This window comes from Cervus canadensis, chromosome 8 (genome assembly GCF_019320065.1).
Source record: "Cervus canadensis isolate Bull #8, Minnesota chromosome 8, ASM1932006v1, whole genome shotgun sequence".
NCBI classification, from domain to species: Eukaryota; Metazoa; Chordata; class Mammalia; order Artiodactyla; family Cervidae; genus Cervus; species Cervus canadensis.
Window position 1 is genome coordinate 7,525,410 of NC_057393.1, and position 22,305 is coordinate 7,547,714.

The 22,305-nt window shown below is 42.9% G+C and overlaps 1 protein-coding gene and 1 pseudogene across 3 annotated transcripts in view; one reads left to right on the plus strand and one right to left on the minus strand.

Annotated features, from left to right (window-relative positions):
• The window catches only part of ZRANB1 (zinc finger RANBP2-type containing 1), a 72,459-nt gene extending 61,016 nt beyond the window's left edge, over window positions 1-11,443 (minus strand). For 2 of the 3 annotated variants that reach the window (XM_043475149.1, XM_043475152.1), the window contains exons 1-2: window positions 11,089-11,443; window positions 8,378-8,522 (exon numbers count right to left, since the gene is read on the minus strand). In XM_043475149.1, coding sequence (XP_043331084.1) covers window positions 8,378-8,460 — 83 coding nt within the window. In that variant the 5' untranslated portion in view covers window positions 8,461-8,522; window positions 11,089-11,443. The remainder of the gene's footprint in view (window positions 1-8,377; window positions 8,523-11,088) is intronic. The other variant, XM_043475151.1, reaches the window with a different exon arrangement.
• On the plus strand, window positions 4,600-4,767 carry LOC122445834 (annotated as a pseudogene).
• Window positions 11,444-22,305: the final 10,862 nt, after the last annotated feature.

Consider the following 22,305-nt stretch of genomic DNA (forward strand, 5'->3'; position numbering starts at 1 on the left):
AAAAAAATAAATAAAAAATGAAATCTGAAATACGTTCACACCCATCATTTTAAATTTTAAAAAGATACTGAAATTAGCATGAAGGGCTCCTACTAGCTAAATGTGAATCAACTCAAGCATCCACATAAAAATAGGAAAAGACTTTTGAAGTACTGACTAAAAGAAAACTCCGTAAGTCTCCAAACTAACAAATAAATAATGGAGAAGAAAAGTTCTTCCTTACAACAGAAATCAAATAAATGCAAAATGACTAAACTGGATTAAAAATTCACCATTTGGCAATCTTCCCACTAGAATCAAAACACGATCACAAGTGAACATTAAAACTAGTGGGTGAAAATTTGAGAATTAACAGGATATTTAAATAGTCTCCAAGTATTTCCCCAAAATCATAACTGGTTATGTTACAAAGCCAGCAGACACCTTAACCAAATCATCAAAGTTAACCACACCAGGAAAAACATCATTTGCCTTTTGTTATATTGTACTAAGAACAAAACTGTGTGGTATTCTTGCCAAAAAGTACATCCTCTGACTACAATCATGAGAAAACATCAGAAATATCGTATGAAGCGACTTTGTACAAAATTGCATGAGTGTGCTAAGTCACTTCAGTCGTGTCCAGTTCTTTGTGACCCTGTGGACTATAGTCCGTCAAGCTCCTCTGTCCACAGGATTCTCCAGGCAAGGATACTAGAATGGGTTACCATGCCCTCCTCCAGGGGATCTTCCTGACCCGAGGATCAAATATCCGCATCTCTTATGTCTCCGGCATTGGCAGGCGGGTTCTTTACCACTAGTGCCACTTCGGAAGCCCTAACTACAAAATTATTAGTTCTATATTCTTCAAAAGGTGTCATGAAAAACAAGGACTTTATTGTTCCAATTAAAGGAGTTTATAAAAAACATGGCAACAGACTGCAACACATGACCTCAGATTTTCTTTTGTCTTTATAAAAAACATTAACAATTGGCAACATTTAAGTAAGACTTATAGAATCTTATTCTTAAGAATTAATCACACAATGTTAATTTCCTGACTTTGATACCTCTATTGTGGTTACATAGGAGAAAGACTTTTTTTTTTTTTTTTTTTAGAAAATATACACTGAAATATTTAGAGATTAAAGGATACCAAGCCTGCAATTTACTTTCAGACAGTTCTGGTGGGAAAATATACTTGTATTTATATATGTCCATGTGCATGCATCCTACTCTTTGCGACCCCATGGACTGTAGCGTACCAGGCTCCTCTGTCTATGGGGTTTTCCAGGCAAGAATACTGGAGTGAGTTACCATTTCCTCCTCCAGGGAGTCCTCCTGATCAGTGATCAAACTTACATCTCTTGTCTCCTGCATTGGCAAGCAGAGTCTTTACCACTGAGCCACCTGGGAAGTCCACGAAACAGGTACACAACAGTCCTTTTATATGAGAGCAAATGTGGCCTCCTATATCCCAAATATCTCTCAAGAACTGTCAGCTCTGTCTACCGCTTCCACCAAGTCTTAGTTCATTATTTCTCTCAACTATTCTATTATTTTAACTGGTCTTCCTACCTTCATACTTCACATCTCCACCAAAGTAATCTGTTCAAAAAAAATCTGGTGTTGCTATTCAGCAACTTTAAAAATGTCAACACCCTACTAAAGTTAAAAGTCTTAAAAAGAACATAAAAGATCCTTCCAAACACAAACACGTGTGCGTCAAAAATATCCTGAAGTATTTTCCTTCAGTGATTTACTGCCTTTCACCAAAGCATTATTAAGGGAAAATGTACTGTACTTTACTTTGGGAAGATGAGTTCCATCTCTCGATATTTCACATAGAGAAGAATGTACTGCACTTCTTAGATGTGAGTTCATGTCCCTCTCCACCTGTTACTGAGTCGGGGATTTTGCCAAATCCTTAAGACCCAAGGCTCTTCACCTGAAAAAATTATGATGCCTTATCTGCCTTTACTTGGGGGCTAATAACCAATAATCTCAAGATCTACATTCTATAAATAATATGAACAAATGTCAGTTTGAAGTAACACACCTTCGATTTTACAAGAAGCTTCAGGTCACAGAACACTTATATTTTTTCTCTTCATCTTCAGAACCCTCGGGTACTTTCCAAACCCTCAGGTACAGAATCCCTCTGAGGTACAAGTATCTTCATTTTAATGACAAGAAATCTGTGGCTTCAGGAAAGGTAAAATGAACTAGTCCATGGTTACGAAACTTCAGGAAGTAAAGCCCAAATTCTGACTCCTATTTTCCCTAACTAACACACGACAGCCTTCCAGGGTTACAAAAACATTTTCCCAGAACAAAACATGACTATTAGATTACAAGACGGACTGACTGTATAGTCACTGTGTCTGGCCACTACAAGGCATTGGTACTACCTCCAAACAAGTCCCCAAATCTGAGTTTTTCTCCAGATTACCCTATCATGCCCCTCTTCCAAGCCACCACCAACTCTCACATGGATTACTACATAACCTCCCCACTAATCTTGTTGCTTCTATTCTAACCACCATCCTCGCATAGAAGCCAGATGGATCCCTTAGAAACGTAAACCAGGTTACCACACAAGGTCTTAAACCCTACTCACTAAGAATAAAATTAAAATTCTCCAGTCTTTCTTGCAAATCTTTACATAAAAGCGGATTTTGTTCTGTTCCTTTTACAAGCAAGCTCAGTCTCGCCGTAAGAGTTTTCTAGGAGCAATCTCCTCCGCCTAGAATTCTCTCTCCCTAGATTTTCATACGGCCAGCTCTTGTCATCAAAAACTAGATTTAAATATCACCTACTCAAAAATCTCCCCTCACCACACTGATGTCCTTCTCTACCACATTATCCTACTTTCATTACAGTACTGGCAGAGCGCTCATCACCACCTGGCTTTGGTTGGGGTATCTGGTTGTTTGCTTCTGTCTTTTCCTTGTTTGCTTTCTCTCTTTACTAGAATGTAAATAAAGATTTTAAACTTAATACAACAAACAGCCTCATCATATCCCCTCCCCACACAGAGGCAACCCTTCCTTCTTGCTACCTGTAAAGACGATCTACACTGAAGAGGATCATTTCTCCTTTCTATTCTCCAGCTCCTCAACAATACTAGCTCTAAGGGAAAATGAGGAGTAGGGACTGGAGCAGAATAAGGCACTCACATCCAGGTGTTAGGAGCGATACTCCAACCTCAACCACGTGCTTAAGCCACACTATACCCTGTGCTAGCCCTTATATGTGACATGTAATTGTCGCGTCTCCACCCCTTCACTATATATGGTTGCTTCTGCACACAACGTTCTCCCATCCCACTTGCGTTCTTACCTGCTTGTGTGTGTGTGCAGACGTGTATATATATATATATATATATATATATATATATATATATACACACACATACATACATACACACACACACCTAGAAATCTGTTACTCCTTCTTCAAAGCCTAGCTTAACTGTTTCCACTCCTGTACAACCCTTCTTGATCCAATCATAATCTTGTGCTAATTTAGTCATTTCTTTACCACTTCACAGTACTTTGTTTAGTGGATTAAGGTTTGTTTATAACGACAAAAAAAAAAAAAAACTCATTTTTATGTCTCTATAAACAGAGTTTGCTATAAAACAGCCACTCACTGATCATTTAGTCAACAAAAAGCAATTCAATATTCTACTGGTATCAAAGGATAGTATTTCAAACAAAGATTAGTTAAAAGTTCTGCAAATTGTTATCATTCCCAAGTTTAAAAACAAACTTTAGTGTCATTAAATACCAAAAAATGAAATTACCCACCCCAATCAGAAAAGGATTTAAAAGTGACTTGTTAAAAGTTACAGAAATGATGTCTTGCCCTCAGAACTCCAATCACAAGGATACTGCTGCAACCCTCACTAGAACTCCGTTTCTCTATCTGCAACGTCAGGATAATTTCTTCAGACACCCAGGGAATGCTGTCTTGCAATAATCAATTTTAGTTGAGAAAAATTATGTTACTAAAGCTAACTGAATTTCAGCAAATGATGCTGGGACTACTAGACAGCCATCTGCAAAAAGAGTAAAGTTGGATCTCTATCTCATACTATATACAAAACTCAGAATTATCAAAGAGCTAAATGTAAGAGCAAAAACTGTAAAATCTGTATAAGAAATGCAAATCTTCTTGACCTTGGATTAGACAATGGCTTCTTAGAGATAACACCAAAAGCATAAATGACAAAAGAAAACAGATAAACTGGACATCAAAATTAAAATCTTTATACTTGAAAGAACGCCACCAAGAAAGTGAAGAGATAATTATGGAATAAGAGAAAGTATTTGCAAACCACTTGCAAATCATCTGACGTCTATCCAGAATATATAAAGAACTCTCACAACCCAACAATAAAAAGACAAATAATCCAACTGAAAAACGGGCAAAGGACTGGAATAAACACTTCTCTAAAGCTACACAAATGCCCAATAAGAACGTGAAAACATACTCAATACCATCAGCCGTTAGAGAAACCCAAGTAAAAACCAGGAGACGCCACTTTAGTCAGATGGCTATAATAAAAGACAGCAAGTACTAGACGAGGGGACGCGACGGAGGCGGTGACCGCGGTAACCAGCGCGAGCTCGCCCGCCAGAAGAATATGAAAAAGCAGGGCGACTCGGTTAAGGGAAAGCGCCGAGATGACGGGCTTTCTGCTGCGCCCGGAAGCAGAGGGACTCGGAGATCATGCAGCAGCAGAAGAAAAAGGCAAACGAGGAGGAGGAGGAACCCAAGTAGCTTTGCGGCTTCGTGTCCAACCCTCTCGCCCTTCGCCCGTGTGCCTGGAGCCAGCCCCACCACGCTCGCGGGTCTCTCCTGTGGGCTCACGGTCCGGCTCCGAGGGCACGCCCTTCGCCCCGAGTCTGCGCGGGTCCCGTCTGTGCTTCCCGCCCCTCAGGTAGCCTCTCTCCCGCTGGGCCTCGCCTGGGGGTGAGGGGGTTACCCCCTCCCAGCGTTTTTTATTCCTGTGGGGCTCACCCCAAAGTATTAAAAGTAGCTTTGTAAAAAAAAAAAAAAAAAAGACAACAAGTGTTAATGAGCCTGCAGAGAAATGGAATCCTCATAATGCACTGCTGGAAGAGAACAGTCACAAAGTCCCTCAAAGGTTAAGCACTGAGTCACCATATAACCCAGCAATTCCACTCCTAGGTATATACCCAAGAAAAATGAAAACTTATGTCCACACAAAAGCTTGTACACAATGTTCATAGCAGCATTATTTCATAAAAGCCAAAACATAGAAAAAACCTAAATGTCCCTCAGATAGATAAATATAAACAAAATGTGATATATACCCATACATGGAATATTCATTATTCAGCCGTAAAAAGGAGTGAAGTACTAATATATGCTACAAGATGGATAAACATTAAAACATCAAGCTAAGTGAACAAAGCCAGACAAAAAAGGTCAGACACAGAAAGTTCCAAAAAGCAAAACTTGAATTTACACACATTGACAACTAGTTACATAGCATTTATATTATATTAGGTTTTATAAGTAATCTAGAGATGACTTAAAGTGTATAGAAGGATGTGCATAAACCTACGACCTCGAGAAACCTAAAATACTTGGTTATTTCATATAAGGGAACTGGGTACCCCTGGATTTTGATATTCGAGGGGGATCCTGGAACAAATCCCCCATGGATACTGAGGGACAACCATATTGTATGATTCCTTCATGGCAAATAAATGGGCAGAAAATGGAAACAGTGACAGACTTTATTTTCTTGGGCTTCAAAATCACTGGAGATAGTGACTGCAGCCATGAAATTAAAAGACTCTTGCTCCCTGGAAGAAAAGCCATGACAAACCTAGACCGCGTATTAAAAATCAAAGACATCACTTTGCCAACAAAGGTCTGTATAGTCAAAGCTATGATTTTTCCAGTAGTCATTTATGATGGGAGAGTTGGCCCATAAAAAGGCTGAGCATCGAAGATTAATGCTTTTGAACTGAGGTGCTGGAGAAGACTCTTGAGAGCCCCCTTAGACATCAAGGAGACCAAATCAGTCAATCCTAAAGGAAATCAACTCTGAATATTCACTGGAAGGACTGATGCTGATATTCCAATACTTTGGCCACCTGATACAACCGACTCGTTGGAAAAGACTGATGCTAGGAAAGACTGAGGGTAAGAAGAGAAGGGGACAACAGTGGATGAGACGGTCAGATGGCATCATCGACTCAATGCACATGAGTTTGAACAAACTCTGACGGGGAAATCAGGCATGCTTCAAGTCCACAGGGTTCCAAAGAGTCGGACACGACTGAGTGAACCACCATCAATTTATATAGAACAGGCAAATCCACAGAGAAAGCAGATTTCCAGTTGCCAGGAATTGGAGAAAAGAGAGATAACTGCAAATGAGTACAGGGTCTCTTTGGAGGGTGAGAGAAATGTTCTGAATAGTGGTGATGGTTATATAACTTTGTGAATACACTAAAAACTAATGAATACTTTAAAAGGGTGAATTTTACATTATATGAACTAAACTTCAATTTAAGCTGTTTAAGATTTTTTAAATTTGGACCATTGTTGAAGTCTTTATTGAGTTTGTTACAACACTGTCTGCTTTATGTTTTCGTTTTTTTGCCACAAGGTATGTGGGATCTTATAGTTCCCTGACCAGGGATCGAACCTGGACCCCATGCATTGGAAAGCTAAATCTTAATCTCTGGACCGCCAGGGAATACCCTAAGCTGATATTTTTTAAAATTAAGAAACACCTGGAGATGTGCAACTGATTTCCAACAATGCTATTATCCATTTCAATAGTTTTTACTCATGTAAATTCAGTCCACATAAAAATCTGCCAAACAGTACAAAATAAAAAACCAAAATTGCATTGTGTTGCTTGAGAGGGAGTGGGGGAGTCTGCCTTCAATAAATTACCCATAAAAATAAAGGAAATCAGTGTTTGTTTTCATTACTAAAAAGTTCAATTCATTAGGCACCTGAAAAATTATTAATTTTATGTTCAATTTACCTAACCAAGTCCATTTTAAAATTCAAACTAATGACTCTTGTCAAACCAAAATACCAGAGAGCAAAAAATGCTTACTGATCCAGACTTCTCAAGTGCTGAAAGTACTGATGTAATTCTATGAAAGTCCCTTTTACAAATGGAAGTAGCCTAAGTAAAAATGCTTAGTGTTTCTGGAAAGTTAACAGACTAATTTTAGCTTCAATTATGCTAAAAAGGTTTCTGAAGCTTAAAAAAAGTTTTTATGTAAACTAGTTTCTAAAAACCAATCAATTTTAAGGGGAAAAAAAGTATTTTGATGAACTGGAGGAGGAGCACAAGTTTCCATATAGATGCAGTGGATAAATCAAGATGATTTACTGCTAGGAGACTCTATCCACAAACCATCAGGCCTCCCACTCACACACCCAACACAACAGGAACATACACACCTATTTTCCAACTGCATCAGCAACCACCCATGTACCGCATAATTACACATATTATTCTTGGTAAACAAAACTACTATGGACCAGTTTGTTGGTGTTTTTCTTCCAACAGTGTTGACAGGTAGCAGTGAATCACACTCTCCTGAGCCTCACCTGCCTCATGATCAGTGACACATGCGGCCAACAGCTGAGGTTAAAGATGCAGACTGATACTACAGGTGAACTTCCCCTCCCAGGATGCTAAATGCTACCTATCTACTTCCCTGGTGGCTCAGCGGGAAAGACCCCGCCTGCAATGCAGCTGACATAGGTTCAATCCCTGGATCGGGAAGATCTTCTGGAGAAGGAAATGGCAACCCACTCCAGTATTCTTGCCTGAGAAATCTCATGGGCAGAGAAGCCTGGTAGGCTACAGTCCATGGGGTCACAAAAAGTCAGACTCGACTTAGCAACTAAACATCAACAACAATACAGATATGCAACGACTAACCCTTAGTGTCACTGGTGCCAAATTCAAACCCAAGTTAACTGGCCCAGGCTCAAAGATGAAATAAATCACAGACTTTTTTTTATTTGAATAACACAATGATCATTATGAAAATGTTAAGTATCCTCTATAGAAAGAATTATGCTGATAATGTTGCTTAGTCTCTAAACTGTGTCCAACTTTGTGTGACCTCGTGGACTGTAGCCCACCAGGCTCCTCTGTCCATGGGATTCTCCAGGCAAGAATACTGAAGTGGGTTGCCATTTCCTTCTCCAGGGGATCGTCCCAACCCAGGGATAGAACCCACGTCTCCTCATTGGCAGGAGGGGTTGTTTTTTTTTTTTCTTCAAAACCACCACGCCACTTAGATATAAACATACTAGCCAAAAAAAAATTTTTAGAGATTGTCATAGTTTCCAATAGACTGCAGCACGCCAGACTTACCTTGAGTGCTGCAGTCCACGAGGTCGCAAAGAGTCGAACACGGCTGAGTGACTGAACCGATAGTTTCCAGTATTTTGCCTCATAAATCAAAATTCCAGCAACTCCAATACTTAGAGAAGTACAAACTTCATATTCTAGAACATCTCTAAAACCAAAAACACTGTCAGACCATGTATCCATATTTTCAGAGCGTAATATATGGTGCACAGATGTAGGGCTTAGGGTTCATACCCAATTCTCAAAGATCTTAAAAATCTAATTGGGAAGTAGAATAAAAAGATAAACTGAAATCCAGGCCAGCATATTCTAAGGAGGAGGAAAAAAAAGACAAGGAAAACAGTCTCACACAGCAGAGGTGAGAACAGACCTCTTGGGGTTGAAGTAGCCAAAAAGGCTTCTCAAGGCCAGAATAAAGGGAATATCCATGAACACAAGAAGAGTGTTTCAAACAGAAACAAAGGCACAAAGAAAGGCCAAGAGGAGGGATTTCAAAGGAACAACACACAAGTTAGTTTGGCTGGAACTAAAGATTCACAAAGGGAAGAAATAAGAGTTAAGACTGAAGAATGGATCAGGGCCAGATTATAGAGAAACCTGAAAACCACAGGGAGGAGTCAAAACCTTACTTTGCATGTAACAGGGAGTTTCTGTAAGTTTTTATGTTGTCATGTGAGAAGGTGAGTGTTAACATGTGCAAGGTATTATTTACTCAAAGCTTTAGTGAAGCACAAATATTCCAGGTGAAACACATCACCAGGAGAAGCATGTATTCAAAGTCCGGGTACAAGAGCTTATTTTGGGGGAAGGAGGGGAGTGAGCAGCAGTGCGCAAATAATGACACTGACCCAAGTTAAACAAAAAGCTACAGAGGTCTACCTTTGCCATTCCCATTTGTTTCAAGTTTCCACCTATTATAAAAGCAAGGTAAGTATAAAAGCACACGGAACAGCTCTCACTGTATCAATTACACACAGGAGGAAACTTACCTCAAATACCCTACAGCTGGGTCCTGAGTTCCAAACCTATGCTGCCCCTCAGATTTGAAATGTAATATGCCAAAACCTTTATCAGCATACAGAACCGAATCAAGGCCACAAGCTTTAAAATACACTACCATGAAAGACTTCACCCCACTAACCCAAGCACATTTTAAAAGTAAATAAATGGGTGTCTCAATGCTCCCAAGCATTAATAAAAGGGGTTGAAACAACAACAGAAATAAAATTCCCTCATGACATTCAAATAGGATCCTCCTCAAAGATTAAAATATGCCATTACTGTCCTCTTAGTGCCACTAACAGCCCTATAAAAAAAAAAAGTTATGAAATTTTAGCATAAGAAGGTGACTGCATATCTTGTCAAGAGCTAAAAATCAAACAGGGAAGCAGGGTTCTAAATTTCTTTATAATTGCCTCATTTAATTAATACTCATAACCAGGAGTACAGATCCAGCTTTATTTTTCACAAACGTAGTTTAGATGACTTTCCTAAGGCCCCTGGCACAAGCCAAGATCAAAATTCCTCATGGTTTCCCCTGGCTTATGGTTTGAACACTGAGTCATCCATGCTTGATCAAAACATGGGTACCCTTGAGGTCGCACAAGTGATAAAGTCAACTAAAAAAAAGAGACCTCAGATAGAAAAAAAACACTCATTATATAACGTTTCCAAGAGGGAAAGATTTCTCTTCAACTGGATTCCCAAAACATTTTTGTACATTAAATTTATTGACAACAACATAACATCATAAGGGGAACACATAGACCACAATACTTGGGTGGAAGGGGACGGCGTTTAACCTGATACAAGTCTACGGAGTTACGGAATCAATTGACAAACACCAAATTCTCTGCCAGAAGTTTCCAAACACCAGGGTTATCTCAAAGATAAATGGGGTCGGCTCAAACTTCCAGGCTGAACCTCAACTGCAGGCCCCTCGAGCTTAACATGCAAGTATTCATTACGGTCCTTTTGTCTGTGGAATGACCCCATACACCAAGCCACAGCCGAGGGAATAACAAGGTAAGTGTGCATGGAACCATCGTTTATTGCGAGCTAGAGTGCCAGACAATCTTTGCACTAGTTCCACCTTCTCCCCCGCAACCACCACCCCCCGCCCCTCAGCCCACCCCTGTCGGCCCCCACCTTTATTTTGTGAGAAAAAGGGAAACAACGGGAGGCCATCGCGGGAGGCGGAGAGGAAGCCGCCGGGGGCCGGGGGGGGGGGGGTGCTGAAATACAAGTTTGGGGGGACCGGCACCAACTTGTGGCGACGGACCCAAGTATTGAGGGCCCTATTGCAGAGACCAGCCCGTAGCTGGCAGGAAAAGAAGTTGGGGGTGGGGGTGGAGAATGAGGTGGGGGGGGTGCGGGAATCTGGCGGAAGACAGGCGGCAGGGCAGGCAGCGCGTCCAGGCGGCGGACCGATGGTCGGTAAACAAGCCGGGCGGACCCACACCCTCTCACAGCCCCGGGCCTGTCCCCTCACTAGGAAAGCCCAAGATGGAAGCGCGGCGAGGCCAGCCCGTGCCCCCCTCCCCTCTCCTCGCCGGCGACGCTGCCCCCGGGGGTGGGGTGGTGGTAGATGCAGGGGGGGCGGCCCAGGAGACCCAGCGGCCAGGGTGCTGTGAGGGAGCGAGGGGCCGGCCAGGCCGCGCGGCGGGGCAGCCAGGGGCCTGAGGCAGGGCGCCCTCCCCGGGGGCCCCGGTTACCTGGCGGCGGCTCCTCCTCCAGCTCCTGCTCCTCCTCCCCGTCCGACGCTCGGCGCCCGGCAGCCGCGGCGGCGGCGGCGGCGGCGGCGGCGGCGGCGGCGACTCCCCCCAGAGCAGCCCGCGGCGACGAGCCGAGCCCGGCCCCTCTCCGCCTCCCTCCGCGCCTCCGCCCGCCCCGCTGCTGCCGCCTCCGCCCTCTCCCCACAGTCAGGACATGGTCTCCACGGGCCCGCGCGCGGCTCCCGCAGCCGGAGGCGGGGGCAGAGGGGCGGAGAGCAGGCGCGGAGGCGGGGGGACGCCGAGGGGAGGGGGGAGCGAGGAGGGGGGGCGGCCTCGGACGCAGCGGGCTCTTAATGGCGGCGGTGAGAGGCCCCGGAGCCAAATAAACCCCGCGGGTAGCCGCACAACGTCAAGGCTGGACCCCGCAGCTCGTCGCTCTGTCATTGGCCCCGAGGCCGCCAGCGGCGCAGCCAATGGGCGGCCGCCTCTTTCCAGGCGCGGGAGGCGGGCGGTGGAGAGCTGACGTCACGCAGGCGCCGGACCCGATTGTGAGGCAGCGGCGCGCACCAACCCCCCCAAGCCCCGCCCACTTTGCGGCGGCCGCCCGCCTCGGGGCTGCGGAAACTCGGCGACGGGAGCGGGACGCAGAGAGGCGACCGTGCGGGATACTGAGACGCAGACGGGGCGACCGGGACGGGTTCTCCTGGCTGCTTAACTCCTCCTGTCGCCTCTGTGCTCTGACGCGTCAGTAGTCTTAAGTCAACCCCCACGTCTCTCCAAGTGAACTTCTTAGTAACAATTCTGCCATCACTTTTTATTAACACAGTTTCAGATTCTTGATATATAAATGTTTAGGTTGAGGTAATTTAATTTTTATGTAGCTACTTTTTACCACGTCCATTTTTATTCCTGCTACTGACTAAAAAAATGTCACAATCTGAAAGGATAGAGTTGTTTTATTTGGTGGGAATGTTTAGCACTCCGAGCCTGGGAGAGAGCGTCTTAGTTCAGTCATCTGTTCAATCGCTCAGTCCTGTCAGACTCTTCGCGACCCCATGGACTGAAGCATGCCAGGCCTCCCTGTCCATCTCCATCTCCCGGAGTTTACTCAAACTGATGTCCATTGACTTGGTGATGCCATCCAACCATCTCATCCTCTGTCATCCCCTTCTCCTCCTGCCTTCAATCTTTCCCAGCATCAGGGTCTTTTCCAGTGAGTCAGCTCTTCGCATCAGGTGGCCAAAGTATTGGAGTTTCAGCTTCAACATCAGTCCTTCCAATGAACATTCAGGACTGATTTCCTGTAGGGTGGAATAGTTTAATCTCCTTACAGTCCAAGGGACTCTCAAGAGTCTTCTCCAACACCACAGTTCAAAAGCATCAATTTTTCAACACTCAGTTTTCTTTGTGGTTGAACTCTCACATCCATACATGACCACTGGAAAAACCATAGCTTTGACTAGACGGACCTTTGTTGGCAAAGTAATGTCTCTGCTTTTTAGTATGCTGTCTAGGTTGGTCATAACTTTTCTTCTCAGTAACTCTGAAAAAACTGCTCCAAGGAGGCAGGGAGGAAGTCAGGCTATATACAAGTTTGCAGCAAAGGGAGCAGGCAGTCTGAACATCAAAGATCAAGTACCAAGTTAAGGAATTTAGCATTCTATGTACAAGAAAATGCCAGCCCCTGGGCTCCCTGACTTCATTCCTTTCTTGTGTACCTCAGCTGTTTGGGGCCAATCCTGTTTCCTTGTTCACCTTAGGGAGTGGCAGGTGGCTGCTGCTTGCATTCCCCCAGCTCCTCAGCAATCACAGTGGCGGTGGCAGCATCTGCTGGATCTCAGTTTTGGGAGCCCTCTTTCACGTTTGGAAGCCAGAAAAGCTGATGGCTGTGATAATTCTTCCTGATTAACATGGCAGGGGATATTTTCATTTCACCCTGCCTTCCAGGCAGCTATCCATTTATATTTGTGTATGTGTAAATTTATAGTGTGTATCACTCAGGTACATACATATATACATGATGAGAAGGCATGGATTTATATGCCAATTATGTCTCAAAATTAATTTTTAAAAAAAGCCATAGAGAGTTTGCTTCTCGCTGTCTTCTACTTCCTAGCTCTAGTTTGGGGAAAACCTAATTTTCTGATGGCTGCCTTTTCTGTAAGTTGTAAGGAACCCAAGTTCTAAAGAGAATATGTTATATGGTGGTGTTTTGTATATTTCTTTCTATCTTTCTTTCTCTTTTTTTTACTGTTGTTGTTGTTCAGTCACTAAGTTGTGTCCGATTCTGCAACCCCACCCACTGCAGCTCACCAGGCTTCCCTGTCCTTCACTATCTCCTGGAGTTGACTCAAACTCATTTCCATTGAGTCGGTGATGTCATCCAACCATCTCATTCTCTGTCTCCCCCTTCTCCCCCTGACCTCAATCTTTCCCAGAATAAGGGTCTTTTCCAGTGAGGCGGCTCTTCTCGTCAGGTGGCCAGAGTATTGGAGATTCAGATTCAGCATCAGTCCTTCCAATGAATGTTCAGAGTTGATTTCCTTTAGGACTGACTGACCTGATCTCCTTGATGTACAAGGGACTCTCAAGAGTATTTTCCAGCACCACAGTTCGAAAGCATCAATTCTTTGGTGCTCAGTCTTCTTTATGGTTCAACTCTCTCATCCATACAGGAATACTGGAAAAACCATAGCTTTGACTATACGGATCTTTATCGGCAAAGTGATGTCTCTGCTTTTGTAATACACCATCTAGATTTGTCATAGCTTTTCCTCTTTTACTGTAAATGTAGTCAAATAGCCTAAGTCATTTAGTCATTTACTAAAACCCAATGAGTATATCATATTTTTCTGGCTGGAAAAGTGAGTCTCTCAGTCGTGTCCACCTCTTTGCGATCCCATGGACTATAGAGTCCATGGAATTCTCCAGGCCAGAATACCGGAGTGGGTAGCCTTTCCCTTCTCCAGGGGATCTTCCCAACCCAGGGATCGAACCCAGGTCTCCCACATTTGCTTTTTTCAATGAGACTTCACCTTATGCTTTCTCTCCTTCAGATTGTATTTCAAGAATTTGAATGACCATAAAAACACAGCAAGTCTTTAAAAGTTGTAAACCTCTTTAAAAGTTACCAGTTGGGGAACTATAGCACTGTCAAAGCATTTAATAACAGCATTTCTGTTGGAGTCCTCAGCTTCAATAGAAAGAATTTATTAGAGTTTAAATGGATTTTTAAAACTTGAATGGAAACCTCATTTAGTAAAACTATGCCTGATATTCTCAATCTCTCTTTGGAGAAATATGCAAAGGTTACATGTGCAACTTCTCTATGGCCACTGAAGAGAAACACCTTATATAACTGCTTCTCATCAACTGCCTCTTACCTAATCATTGGTATGTTATATAAACCATTCCTGTGATATAGAGATTTTCAATAACCACTATCTTCTCAAAGCAACATTTTTGCTCAATTACTGATCAATAAATTGAGCTTAAACTCCAAGTCATTTTCCTATGAAACTTAACACACATTCTCCAACATATATTGAACACAATTGAAGTTAAAATTAAACCACTGTATTAGAACACACAGTTCCACCAACGTTTCACTTTGAAAATATTTCAGAGCCTCTGAGAACCTCCAGCTTGCCCTGCCTGAATCTCCACTACAAGTTCCCAAGAACCACAGGATCAGGTGTTTTTGTTTAGTTTGAGTTGTAATTCATTTTATTAAGGAAAAGGGCTATTGTTTGAGTAAGCTTATTAACTCTTCCTGCAGTTTAGCAAACAAAGGCCATGTGCCAAGGAATGACAGGCATACCAAGATGAGTAAGACACAGTCTGTGTTTGAGGAAACTACAGCACAGGAACGAGGACCAGACAAAAATAACCGTCATTATGATAGGCGGGAGAATGTGCTGCTGCTGCTAAGTCACTTCAGTCGTGTCCGACTCTGCGCGACCCCACAGAGGGCAGCCCACCAGGCTCCCCCATCCCTGGGATTCTCCAGGCAAGAACACTGGAGTGGGTTGCCATTTCCTTCTCCAATGCATGAAAGTGAAAACTGAAAGTGAAGTCACCCAGTCGTGTCCGACTCCTTGAGACCCCATGGACTGCAGCCTACCAGGCTCCTCCGTCCATGGGATTTTCCAGGCAAGAGTACTGGAGTGGGGTGCCATTGCCTTCTCCGGTAGAATGTGCTAAGTAAATTCAAATAAAAATCATCTTGTAATTGAGAGGAAGAGCAACTTCAAAAATGACTCTATGTTGAAGCAGAAAAGGCATTTGATACCAAGCCAAGGGTTATCAGCCCCAGGTACACATGAGGATCTTCGTATCTGGGGACCACCCAGACCTACTGACACCATCCCCAGCTGGAGAGCTTGCCCTGGCAATGTGTTAAACACACTTCCCAGGTGAATAGTGTGTGCAGCCAAATATTGATATTGTACCAGCCCCACAGTTTGCAGATGTGGAAACTAATGCCTAGAGATTTTAAGTGACTTACCAAAAGCCAGACCATCTAACTCTAAAATTAGAACGTAAAGCTCTTGATTCCACAGTCAAATCTCCTTTCCCTTGCACCACATGTGAGTAAAAAGGATGTCAGCAAAGGCAGCAGACAGCACTGTCACCAAGACAGTGTTTGGCACGGAGATTAACTTATCATTCTCCTTACATATATCTCTGAGAACTATTTCATTTGGGAATAAAAAAGTATCCTTTTTTTTTTGGAAAAAAGTTCTTTTTCTTAGAACCTTTTTACTAAAGTGTAGGGAGGGACATTATAGTTTTGCTGACAACTAGCTTGTTTGGGGTTTTATTTCAGGTGTTTTTCAAACCATCTACAGAAGATATGGCTTCCCTGGTAGCTCAGTCAGTAAAGAATCTGCCTGTAATGCAGGAGACTGGGGTTCCATCCCTGGGTTGGGAAGATCCCCTAAAGAAGGAAATGGCAACCCACTCCAGTATTCTTGTCTGGAAAATCCCATGGACAGAGGAGCCTGGTGGGCTACAGTCCATGGGGTCACAAGAGTCAGACAGGAGTTAGTGACTAAACCACCAACCATCGCTACAGAAGATACAATTCTGTTTTACTTTTCCTGTGCAGGTCTTGAATGCCAAACCGTAGCTGTGTACTTAATTCCTTTACTAGTAGAAAGCCGTGGGAAGGTTTTGAGCAGGCAGATGCCAGTTCTTAGAAGTTAACCTGGAATACCTGTGAGACCAACCAGTGTAGAACCAGAAACAGGGACAGAGAAACCAATTAAGGGTCAAAGACCTAAAACCTGTGGGAATGGAAAGGAGGGGGCAGACGTGAAATAGGCTGACCCTAGAAGGTTCCAGATTTGCTAGCCTTTGAATCTGGAGTAAATGAAAAAATCGAAAGTCAAGGATAAAGCACAGGAGAGGAACTAGATAAGAGGTGATACTGACCACTGGACCAGGTGTGTTGAGATGCTAGGCTCAGAAGGAGATGTGCAATGCAAGGGAAATGTTGAATACATGATAGACTGGACCTAGAGATAAACATCAAGGAGTTATCTATGCAGAAGTTACCCTTGAAACCGCAGGAGCAGGGAAGAAAAAGAGAAACTCCCAAAGGAAGAGAAAAAGATGGGTCAGAAAGACAGGCGATGAAAGTTGTTCTGGAAGCCCGGGGGTGGCAAGCCTCAAGAACACATAGACAGTCAGATTCCGCAGACTTAGGAGTTAGGACAGAGGAAAGGTCGCTGGATTTGACAAACAAGAGCCTCAGTGACCTTCCAGAGAACAATACTCAGTAGGATGGTGGGGATAGAAGCCAGATTTCAAAAGCTACAGGCATGTGTGGGCCTTGAAGCTGCAAGTATACACCAGTCCAAGATGTTTGGCAATGAGGGGAAGGCAGGGGATAAAAGAACAGACCCAGGGAGGAACAAGAATGATGGAAAGGTTTCGTTATCTTTTACGTATTTTTTTGTTTTGTTTTGTTGTTGTTTTGGCCATGCCGCATGGCATGTGGGATCTTAGTTCCCCGACTGGGGATAAAACCCGCACCCGCTGAGGTAGAAGCACAGAGTCCTAACCACTGGCCCACAGGGAAGTCCCCTTTCACTTTTGTTTGTTTTTTGGCCGCCTCAAGTCGTCTTAGTTGTGGCCCTCAGGCTCAGCAGTTGTGATGCTCAGGCCTAGTTGCCCCCACAGTATGTTGGATCTTAGATGCCCAACCCGGGATCAAATCCATGTCCCCTGCACTGCAAGGCAGATTCTTAACCACTGGACCACCAGGGAACCAGGGAAGTCCCACATAATTTTTTTTTAAATGAGCAAATCTGAGCACTTTTTAAGCAGAGGGGACAGAATTGAGGGGTGGGGAGCAGGGGAAGGATGAAAATCCAGGAGGAAGATAAGCCAGAGCAGACTGATGTTTCTTAGTTAGGGGACAGGGAGGGGGCAATTTCCTTCTCACAAACAAGATAAAAGGAAGATGTGAGATATACAGTTGCAGAGAAATTCAGATGGGAGAACTGGGGATGGTCACACTTCATACCCTTTCTCCTCCTGGGGAAGGTCACCAGCTGAGGGCTGGGCTGGGAGCTGGAGGAGAACAGAGGGACTTTGGGACAGAGGTTGTGGGGAAGCAAACCAAGGAGAGAGACAGAGAAAAGCAAAAGGAGTCACTTTTCCAAGATGGTTCAGCTGCCCAGAGTCAGGCGTAGAACGGGGGTGGGGGTGAGGGGGCAGACAGCAGAGACAACTAGAGGCGGGCATTTCCAAATGCAGGACATGAAAGGCACTTTGTTGAAGGAGATGACGAGAGGTTCAACTTGCTCAAGGACTGCGGGGGGACGCTGTGCTCTTATGAAGCAAGTTGTCCAAAATCGGTGAGCTTCCCTCCAAAGAAATGTTAGAAACTTCAGTTGTTACAAGAACAAAATCTCAGCTGTGTTGCAGAAAATGTCAGTTCTATAAACTACAAAATAGCTTCCACTTATTGTACCTGATTATACATGATCCCTCAGTGGAAGACCCTCTTTGCAGGAGAAAACACAAGATCATAACGTCACCTGATCCATTCTCATGCCATAAATGCCACTGCTTTGTGGAATATACGATCCCCCTGTGACCCCCCCCACCCCGCAACTGCCAACCCAACTGCAAACCTGCCTGAGAAAAATCTCTCATGAAACCACAGAGTATGGGTGTTAAGGTATGAGACAGCACACAGCCTGCTTGACTCTTCCACGTCCTGGCCTGTGCTAGGACGAGTCTGGTCAGATCTGTAGGAATTTATGCTCACAGTAACAAGCTCATCCTACATCTAGATTAAGACATTGTCATAAAACTTCAGCTACTAGGTATCCCTATAAAGTGGGCTTCCCAGGTGGCCCTAGTGGTAAAGAATCCACCTGCCAACGCAGGAGCCTCAAGAGATGCGGGTTTGATCCCTGGGTTAGGAAGATCCCTTGGAGGAGGGCATGGCAACTCACTCCAGTGTTCTTGCCTGGAGAATCCCACGGACAGAGGAACCTGACAGGTTACAGTCCATGGGGTCGCAAAGAGTCAGACACGAGTGGCGGCTGAGCAGACATGCACACATCCCTATAAAGTAGACACTGAATTATGAGAGAATTGTTGAAATTGCATGGAGTCTGTTCAAGAAACTTAGAGACATTGACTACCTGAAACAACTTCGTCTGTTATTCTCTGGACCCAGACAAGTTTTGTAAGAAGCAACAATATGAGGTTGAAAGAACGTGGACTTTGGAGCCATGCAGACCTGAGTTTAAATTCTGCTCAACCTGGAGAGTCCCTTGGACAGCAAGGAGTTCAAGCCAATCAATCCTAAAGGAAGTCAATCCTGAATATTCATTGGAAGGACCGATGCTGAAGCTGAAGCTCCAATACTTTGGCCACCTGATATGCGGAGTCAGCTCGTTGGAAAAGACCCTGAAGCAGAAAGATTGAAGGCAGGAGGAGGAGGTGGCGACTGAGGATAAGGTAGTTGGATGGCATCATCGACTCAATGGGCATGAGTTTGAGCAGACTCTGGGAGATGGTGAAAGAGAAACCTGACGTGCTGCAGTCTATAGTGTTGCAAAGAGTGAGCAACACACGCAAGAGTGACATGACTGAGCAACTGAACACAACTGCCACTTAGCTAGCCTCTGAGTGCCAGTGTCCTTGTCTGAGAAATATAGGGTAAATTTTCTCTGGCAGTTAACTGAAGATTCACTGAAATAAGAGGCAGTGAAATATCATAATATCATGCTTTTTTTTTAGAAAATACATCTTTATTTCTACCAACCTTTAATTGAAATGTAGCATTTACATCAGTTATCAACATAGTCAACAAACCACAGAAGTATTAACAGACCTGGTGACTTTGCCAATAATAGAAATCACAGATTTCTTAGGACACATTACAGTTGTTCAGTTCAGTTCAATACAGTTCAGTCGCTCAGTCATGTCCAACTTTTTGTGACCCCATGGACTGCAGCACACCAGACTTCCCTGTCCATCACCAACTCCCGGAGCTTGCTCAAACTCATGTCCATAGAATTGGTGATGCTATCCAGCCATCTCATCCTCTGTCAACCCCTTCTCCTCCTGCCTTCAATCTTTCCCAGCATCAGGGTCTTTTCCAGTGAGTCAGCTCTTCACATCAGATGGCCAGAGCATTGGACCTTCAGCTTCAACATCAGTCCTTGCAATGAATATTCAGGACTGATCTCCTTTAGGATGGACTGGGTGGATCTCCTTGCTGTCCAAGGGACTCTCAAGAGTCTTCTCCACCATCACAGTTCAAAAGCATCATTTCATCTGTGCTTACCTTTCTTTATGGTCCAGCTCTCACATCCGTCCATGACTCCTGGAAAAACCATAGCTTTCACTAGACGGACTTTGACTAGATGGACCTTTACGGTAGCTATCTCAAAACATGGCTTATCCTCATCATGACTACAAAAATCATGGTGGCTGCTAGACCTGCGACTAACTTGTTGTCTAATGTATTATTTTGAAAGTACTTAAATGAATATTGTGTGTGTGCTCAGTTGCTCAGTCGGATTTACAGATTTTAAAATATTTTGAGGCCTATATTTCAATATAATTGGTCTCCTTATAATCTCATTTATTTTATGCACTTGAAAAATTATTCCAAAGCGACCATGACACACACACACACACAAAAGACTGAGATCCTAATCTAATTAGTGGAAAGTTGCATTTTGTTTAGTTCTCAGGACAAAAAGACAAACTTCATGTAAAATAATCAGATTACTAACGTCGCAGTACAGATTACAGGGTAGCAAGCAATGGCATTCCCTCGGAAAGGAGGATTAAGAAATACAGGGTGTGTTTTGCAGGTAGATATGATTAGCTGAGCAAGTAGAAAAGAGAGAAACAGGCAAGAGAAGGTGAGAAAGATAGGTGACTCTGCAAGGGATAGGATGTGTCTCAATTAGGAACCCCTCAAAAACTGAAAAGCAGATCTGATACCCAGTCAGCCTCAAATATGCTTTAAGCCTAATCCCGTGTGAACATCAAAGGGGATATTTACTCCATTTATTGTTTCTATAAACAAATTTCTTCCCGTTTTTGTGCTGACAAACTGACCTGTCCACCACCCCCATCACACACACACTCACACAAACACACACACACACACACACACGACAGAAAAACGTTCCGATATAGAATCTAATCCTTTACTACATGTCTTATTATATCATGATCATGGAATTGAAAATATTCTGCCATTTTGCCAAATGCTAAAATGATAAATAACCTACAAACTTAGGAATGCCACAATACTTTTCATTCCTTTCCTTCCAATCATTTCAGAGACCACATAGTCTAAAAATATTTCAAAATATTTGAAAGCACTCATGATGTCATTCAAGTATTTCACAAGTTAATTAGGATGATTCATTCAAATGATTTCATTTGCTTCAAAAACAGTATGTAAATTCAAACTGTGGCCCAAAGAGAGTAATCCCTGTGGCAGCTTCAGACCTGAGATGAAACCATTACGTTCACAATATTTTATTACCTACAATGTGGAAGATTTATAGTAGCTATAAATTTAAAATATGCAGGTGAAATGTGAAGAGGGGGCTGATCAGACAGAAATGTTGTTTTATGGCCAACACCAAATTATTTGGTTGTCCACATAAGGAGTAAAGCATGAATTATGTAATTAATGAACTCACTGACGGCCAGGATTCATACATTATCCGGAGCTTGAACAGAAGGTATCATCTCTGTATTTTATATATTTTGACTGCTTGATTCTAATGTATGTGCTAATAAATTCTGAGCACTTCCAATAGCCCTTGGTACATACAGGTGCTCGAGAAATATGTATTGAATGAATTAGCTTTCTTGATTTTTATACTTCAGGATCTTTTCAACCACCATTATTCTACTTCAATAACCTAACACATGTAAATTTTGTACAAGAACTTAGAATAGTCTGATCTTTTCTTTCACTTCTTTTTCTTTTAGTTTGTAATTTATATATCTTGTGAAGATTTTAAATGTCAAGTGTTATAAATGAATGCTGATGAAAATCATATCTAACACTTACATTAACTTTTGCATTTAGCAGTCTTTAAAAAGAAAATAAGATGTATCTTCTGAAATTTTTCCAAAACTTGACAGGCTTCAGCACCACAGCTACCTTGAAATTATAAGAGAAAATCCTCTGATGGTTTGTACTTTTCTGGAGATATGGTCTGCAGTTGTCATCAATTATCTAAAGGCATTCCTCACCCACAAAAGATTAAAGACCACTGTTTTAGACTATAGTTTTTTAGGCAGCAACAATAATTTGAGTTTTTAGAATTCTTTAATTTTCAAAGCATTTTACTATCCACTGTCTCATTGTATTCTTATCAGTTTTGTCAAGTAAGTATTATCTCCAATGATTGAAGAGAAGACCAGGGGACAAGAAGTTACAGGACTCACTCTTTTGGAATTAAAGCACAGGCTCTCAATGTCAGTGTTATAACCCAGTGACCCTTTCCCCAGCCTTTTCCATCTTTCTAGCTGGGACCAAGAAAACACACAACTTTCAGATGTTTCTATAAAAGATGTCTGGAGTAAGTCTAAATACCAAGGCCTTCTCTACTTTTAAGATTTGTTTTTTCAGAAGTAGTCCTTGCTAATAGCAGTTATTGGAAGACCACAACTTATTAAATAAGCCTCACCACACTTATTAAATAAGAGGCA